Source organism: Talpa europaea, assembly GCF_964194135.1.
Source record: "Talpa europaea genome assembly, chromosome: 16".
NCBI lineage: Eukaryota > Metazoa > Chordata > Mammalia > Eulipotyphla > Talpidae > Talpa > Talpa europaea.
Genome location: NC_140084.1, coordinates 23,542,740 through 23,550,219, shown reverse-complemented (window position 1 = coordinate 23,550,219; position 7,480 = coordinate 23,542,740). Strand labels below are relative to the sequence as shown.

The 7,480-nt window shown below is 42.2% G+C and overlaps 1 protein-coding gene across 2 annotated transcripts; it reads left to right on the top strand.

The window, feature by feature from the left end:
• Positions 1–195: 195 nt before the first annotated feature.
• ORC6 (origin recognition complex subunit 6) lies at positions 196–7,480 on the top strand (the record flags this gene model as incomplete). 2 transcript variants are annotated; one of them, XM_084256721.1, is made up of 7 exons in its annotated part: positions 196–260; positions 1,789–1,918; positions 4,083–4,246; positions 4,784–4,873; positions 6,020–6,141; positions 6,679–6,744; positions 7,353–7,480. In XM_084256721.1, the coding sequence occupies 7 exons, from the start codon at positions 196–198 to the stop codon at positions 7,478–7,480; spliced, it is 765 nt and encodes a 254-aa protein (XP_084112847.1). The 2 variants fall into 2 exon arrangements, with proteins under 2 accessions (XP_084112847.1, XP_084112846.1); XM_084256720.1 differs by having other exon boundaries at positions 6,676–6,744.

Below are 7,480 nucleotides of genomic sequence, written 5' to 3'. Positions count from 1 at the left end.
GTCGCCTGGTAGGCGCTTGCGTTCGTGATGCGCGTGCGCATAAAAAATAACAGGATTGGTTTGTAGGACGCCGCAACGTCATGTCTCCACCAATCCGAATGCAGCCTGGGGGTGGGACCTAGCCCTGATTGGCCGGGGGGGAGTCTGCGCGCGCGTTTTGTAGCGTCGCAGCGGTTCGTGGAGGCTGAGGTCGCCATGGAGTCCGGGCTGATCCGGCCTTTAGCCCAGCGTCTGGGCGTCGCCGAGCCCGGTGTGCTGAGGTGAGTGCGGCCACGCCAGCCTCGGCGGCCCTGGACCCTCCTCAGGCGAGGCGCGCGCGGCCTGCGACGCGGGAGGGAGAGGGGTCTCTGGAGCCGGGCGAGAGCAGGCCCGCCCGGGAGGGGAACTCGGCGCTGCGGGCTGGTGTGAGGGGCTCCCGCGGGGCTGGTGGGGGTCCCTGGAGCAGCTAGTTCTGTCGGGTGTAGGGTTACAGGGCAGGGAGGGGGCACCCCGGAACTCACTTTTGCCTGACAGTACTTGAATACAGTCGTGTCTGTAGTCAGAGTGTTACAGGGCAGGGAGAGGGGCAGCCCAGACCCCGCCAACCTGCCTGCTCTAAATGGGTTCTGCCATCCGCCGCATCAACACAAAACATATGAGACTTTAATGGGAAGGAACTTTAATACAACTAGGGAACAATACAGGAAAGGCAAAGAATCCAGTTTCTAAATCAAGCACCCAAAGTTACCTGTGCCCTCGTGGGTAAAACTCCACCCAGATGGGATTGGCCCAGAGCAAGGCCCCAAGGCCTGCCACAAGTCTAAAGCATCTTCCAGTGGGGACCCACAGAAAAGGGTCAGAAACAACCAGACAAGCCCGGAAGGAAAAGAGCAAAATCAAAATCAAGATAAAAGCTGCCATTGTCACCTCCCCTCGGGTCTCACCCACATCTGTGTCACCCCGTCCCCGAACAAAAGACAAGCGCAGTTTCTTCACGTGTCTCTCTGCTCCATGTGCCTCCTCCAGGTCTCCTCCTGGCTCCATCCTGCTTCCTTCTTCCCTTCCTTCCTTCTCAGTCTCCTCTGCTGCTGCTTCTCTCCCTGCTCAGCTCCACCCCGCATTTGGGTGGGACAGGGAACCTGGAACCTCCCCCTTTCCTGGGGACCACCCTGTTACAATAGGGCAGGTTCTGTCTTACAGAACCTCCCCCAGCTCCCCCCAAGGATGTGAGTGTCCATCTTAGCTGTAAATAAGCTTGCGTAGAAGGTGGGCTCAGAATGAAGAGCATCAGGTTGTGTTCATTGTTTGGCAAAGTTCTGGAAAAGAGTTCTAGTGATCCTATTGTTAGGAGGAAAGGATGTCCTGAGCAAACTCCATACAGGCTTTGCGTACTCCATCCCCACTCCATACTGAAGCCATCAGGACATTGGGAAAGACAAATCCCATCACACCAAAGGGAAGGTTGCTGGAACCTGAGGGTGGAGTTAAGCAACCAGGTTTGGTATAAAAACCAGACACGTGGGCCTTGGGGGGGGGGGCCCTTTTGGCTCTCGGCCAGCTCTCAGAGTGCCATTGGGTTTCCAGGTCAGGGGATAGAGTAGGATGCATTTAAGACTTTATTTCCCTATTTCCTCCCTGAGTTGTACATTCCCTTATTTCCCCTTCCCTTGTAAATAAACCTTTTATTAACCTTTTGTGTGTGCCTGCAGTGGAGTATTAATTCCCTTTAAGCGCGCGGGTGGGGACCCACAGCCTGGCAACCCGTTTAAGATCGGGGCTGCCCTGTAACACTATCCCTCTTATAACCAGGAAAGCAGAGGAATACTTGCGACTATCCCACGTGAAGTGTGTTGGCCTGTCAGCACATACCACGGAAACCAGCAATGCAGTCATGTGTCTGGACCTTGCGGCTTCCTGTATGACCTGCCCCTTAGACAGGGTGAGTAGGTTCCATTGAATGTCTGAATAATCCAGTGTAACACTGAAGCTTAATTGTACATTGCAATTTCTGGTTGGACTAGACCCTGTTCTAAACTCTTTCCAATTTTGCTGACTGAGCTCGTGTCATTGTTTTCAATGAACCATAGAACCATTTTCTCAAGTTAAAGGGAAAAAAAAAATTGCAACATTTTCTTTACACTTTACTGCAGTTTTTCTCAGCTCTCAGAAATTAAAGTGTTCCAGTGAAACCTTTTGTAACCTGACGTGGATAAAACAAAAGCAATTCATATGGAAAAATTTTTGAGTATTCATAACCAAACCTATCAAATCATAACAAATAATACAGCAAACCTACAGTCACATTAACATACAGTAAATGCAGGATAAACACTCAGCTTATATAAAGTAGCTCCTGGGGAAAACGTGGTGACCCTCTCACAGCTCCTAGGTGGGCATGCTGCCTCTAGAACACTTGGCTACAAAATAAATATTGAACGCTCCACTTTTTTTTTTTTAAAAAAAAAAGATTTATTTATGCTTACAAGAGCTGGGGTACAGGCCAGAGATGCAGGGGGTGAGAGGATTCACCAGAGACAGAGTGGGGAACAGGAGACTGACGAAATACACTGTTGAGGGGAGCAGCAGGCAAGGCAGGAGAGGTCTGTCGCACCATGTGGGTTGCTCCCTGGCCAGCCGAGAATCGAACTCATACTGCAGAGGCTGCAGATTGCTTCATAGTGTGGTGCTTAACCCCTTGCACCACCAGGGAGGCCCCTATTTTCACTTTTTACCTTTTGCTATAAAAGTGAAAATCCCCTTCACTTTTCTTTCTTTTTCACTTTTTATTGTAACGTTGATTTACAAAACTCTGATTTAGAGGTACAGGTTTATACCTTTACAAATGTATATTACCATACCATGCCCAACACCAAAGCACCGGCGGCGGTCTTCCACCATTGTGCTGCCCTCTCTCTCCTCCCCCTGTGGTAGCCTCAATTCTACAGCCATATTTCTAGGGTTTGTTTCGAGTTTTGTCTGTCCCTTTGTTTTGTTTCTCTATATTCCACATGAGTGAATTCATCCATTGTGACATTTCTTTCAGTTATTGAAAACAGGTACTAATGTAGGTCTTTTGTAAAGGCTAAGTGGCATAATGTAAACTTTGGGAAAGCAAGGGATACCTGTATATAGTCTCCCTGGCCACTTCTTTTTTTACTTTAGTGTATCGTGTATGCTGCCACTAACATCAGCCTTCCAAAGTACATACCTAAAGAAACTGTTTTCCTTCCAGTATCACAGTGGTTGAGAACACAAGCTGTGGAATCAGGCAGAGTCACATGTTGGGACCAAATCTTAACAGCACGCGTTAACTCTGTGAGCCTCCAGTTTCCTCATCCATATAGTAAATATAAGAATATCCATTTCACTGGATCATTTTAAGGATTGAACAATATATTACATGTACACTTAACACAATACCTGTACTACAATGGTACACTCCTTAAATGGTGGCATTTAAAACACCGTTGGCTCCCAGTGGGTTGGTTCCCCATCAAAATCAACAGTCTCTCTTTAACCCTAACCTCAGACAGCACTGTACACTTAACAGACCACTTTAATGACTGACTTAGTGAATGCACCAACTTTTTAAGCACCTATTTGTCTTACATGACCCTGCCTTGCTGCGGCATCCTTTATGAAGGTTTCTTTGACTCTCCCAAGCAAAGTTGGTTTCCCTCTCCTCTCCTTTTGCCTTCTCCACACACTTACCCTCCCCACCCAACTTCCACTTCTTTCCTCCTTTTCCCAATGAATTGCACATTAGACCTTTACTTTAAAAAAGAAAGAATGAAAGAAGGAAAATGGTGACCATTGTATGCATCTCCTTTATGTTTTCTTCAGTTTGGCTGTAGTAACACTATGTTGTATTTTCAATTAATTTTAAATTTTAAAAGGCTCATCCTGCCTTTCTAAAGTATGAGCTCTTTGAGAGCAGTGCTTAACTGTCTGACGTGGTTACTGATTTTTGACTAAATGAAGCTAACCCTTGACGTAGAGTGATGCCACAAAATTAATTTTGAAAAGTTGACTTATTAAGTGTTTAAGTGCATTGGTATATAGAATTTATGATTTTTATGATTTGTATGTTTTTCCTTTCAAAGGCTTATTTAATTAAACTTTCTGGTTTGAACAAGAAGATGTATCAGAGCTGTCTTAAATCTTTTGAGTGTTTACTGGGCCTGAATTCAAGTATTGGAATAAGAGACCTGGCTGTACAATTTAGCTGTACAGAAGCAGTGAACATCGCTTCAAAAATACTGCAAAGGTATGAGGCACAAAGAACCTTCATTAAAAATTTAGACTGGTGCATAAAGCAAAATTTTCCAATGTTCTCGTAATTTTCAGTCTTAAAAAAATAACTAATGGGCTTCACCTGGTGGCGCAGCGGTTGAGCGCTGGGGTGCAAAGCTGCCTGCAGCCTCTGCCGCGCCAGTTCAATCCCCGGCCACCGGCAAGGGTCCCACATGGCACACAGACCTCTCCTGCCGCACCCACTGCTCCCCTCAGCGGTGTACTTCGGTCCTTCTGCCTGTTCTGCTCCCCGCTCTGGCTCTGGCAAATTCTCTCACCCTCCTGCGCTTCTGACTGTACCCAGTGCTTGTATGTATGTATGTATGTATGTATGCATGCATGCATGCATGCATGTATGTATGTATAAATAATCTTTTTAAAAAAGTAACTCGTGTGAAAGTGATAGAATGCATGTCCATGCATTTGAATAGGTTTCTAGTTCTGATTTGCATCTTCAGTTCCTTTGAAATATGTTCTGACAAATAATTCTGCAACCACCGCTTTCTCCTAGCTATGAGTCCAGTCTTCCACAAACACAGCAAGTGGATCTTGACTTGTCAAGACCACTTTTTACCACTGCTGCACTACTTTCGGCATGCAAGTAAGTGCACCTTTTAACAGAAAAGTCACCATTTACATACATTTTTTCATTCCCCCCAAATACTTCCAATTTAGTTGTTTCCAACTCAGCATGTTTATTTTCCTGTATAAATAATACTAGGAATAGTGGCTGAGTAACCAGATTCTCAGTTTATCCCTTAGTATAGCTGACACATGGGACTGGTGTTTCCAGAAGTCCATTTGCCAAGTAACAGCCATTTATATAAGTTGAGTATTCTGATTTCAGGGTCTGCCTCTAATAAATGATTAAGTTTGTCATTAAAACACTGGTTGCTTGTCATTTTCAAGTGCCTATTGCAGACATTTATCAAGTAGTGTATAAAATATTTCAGTGATTCTTTATATCTTAAAATTTAGAGTTTTCTGTATGTTGAAATGTTGCCCTGGAAGTATTAGTAATTGTTATCTTTGTCTAAAGTTGTTTTATCTTACTGAAAAAAAAATTTCTTAGAAAGCAGAAAGTACTTGGCCATTAAAGAATGGGTTTCTCACTACCCAGTCACTTATTTGGTGTCTTTGGCTCTTTTAGCTGTATACCCAGGAATGATTAATTTACTTTTATATGAAATGTCCCTTTAATCCAAAGAAGGTATATGTATATGGGGAGGGAGTACAACTGTTGTAGAAAATGGTCCTGACTTGACACCAAATTACAATAAACAAGGTTTGAGTAGAACTATTCTAAATAAGTTTATTTTGTATTTTTTATTAGTGGTTATTATGAAGTATTACTAGGAAGAATTTTGGGGAGGGGGTGGGTAGTTTCCATTCATACAGCATAAATAAAATTATCATGGCTTTAAATGAGTTGAAAGGCTATGATTGTTAGTCAGCAAATTGTAACATCTGAGGTTTACTAAGAAAGATAAAGACATGAAGCACTATAGCAAATGTTTATGTGTCCCTTTTGTTAAATTCACCTTTTAACTCTCAGATCAAATAAACAACAGCTTAAAAGGCAAGTCTGCATGGTTCTAACTAATAATATATATTTGGAATAAAAGGGAAACTAGATAATTGGGGGCTGTTCAGAAACAATGGGCATAAAGGAAGTAAGCTGATAATCTGGTAAGAAGAGATAACTGCAGTGGTCTTCAAGAACATAATTTATCAAATTCTTTTGTAGGATTCTAAAGTTAAAAGTGGATAAAAATAAAATGGTAGCCGTATCTGGTGTAAAAAAACCCATATTTGATCGACTGTGTAAACAATTAGAGAAGATTGGGCAACAATTAGAGAAGATCACCAGTGAGTATTACTTAATATTTCAAGAATGTGTTATTTGAAAATATAGATCTGCCAGTGAAAGTCTTTTTTTTTTGTTTTGTTTTTGTTTTTCTAGTAAAGTAGGTTAACTTTTTAAAAAATAGTTGGTTCCATGAATCAATTCCTGAAAATATTTTTCCCCCAAAAAAGATGTTTATTAAGGGAAAGTAGGCTTTCGTGTTGTATCTGCTTTGGGAATTACAGGTTCAAACCTCTACAAATTTTTATTTTCACACCCTGCCCACCACCAGTGCCCCAATTATCCTCCACCAATGTTCTGTTGGGTTCCTTCTCTCCCCTAGATATTTTGCTAATGTGCCAGCCTCCATCTATATGAGGTAGAATAAAAGTGATTCTAAGGTCTGAAAAAGAGAAGGGGACTGTCCTTTGCATTCTCCTTATTCTAATATTTGGTGGGTCAAGGTATCTAATTTTTATTTGTTGATCCAGAATATGCCCAAATACAAAAATTGACAGCAGGAGAAAAATTAACCTTGATGAAACTTTTTCTTAAAGGAGAGCCTGAAGATTCAGCTACTCCACTTCGAAAGAAAAAAAAGACAGCGATTGAACCTCCAGTCAAGAGTAAGGCGTTACTAACACTAGACAAACATTAACTTTTACTGCCAGGGGGATTAGTGTGTAATAGGTTTAATGCACTGAACAGTCCTGTGCTTTTTTAGCAGACTGTTTGACAGGGGTCAGATTTTAAATAAATCCTGACAGTCATTTCATAGGACCATTTCCAGGCAGTCATTTACAGAAGTTAATAGAAGTGTTGTGTAAATAAAAACACATCTGAAACCATACTGCTTGGGTTCAGATCCTGTAACCACTTCTGGCTGCATGATTTTAGGAAATTCGCTTAATTTCTATGAGCCTCAATTTCCAGTTCTGTACTAGCACTTTGTAGGATTATGGCAAGGGTTCACAAGGTAATATAATTAAAGTGCTTAGTTCAGTGCCTCTCAAGAACAAGGACAGTGTTTAATGGGTGTTAAAATAGCAGGATGTCTTGGAGTGTTTGGATCTTAAAAGGGAGAGTGAAAACTGTTGTGTTACTTGCTAGTTCCACTTTTTATTTTAGTAGCTAATGTCCTGTTACCTTATTAGGCACTTTAAAGTTAAAAAGTACTTCTTTAGTTTCATTTGTAAACATGAAAATTTTGACATGCTTGAAATTTTTCTTACAGAAATTGAGAAGATAGTAGAAGCTTCACATAAACCACAAAAAGATGACGATGTGACACAGGATTATGAAGAATGGAAAAGGAAAATTTTGGAAAATGCTGCCAAAGCACAAAAGACTACAGCAGAGTGA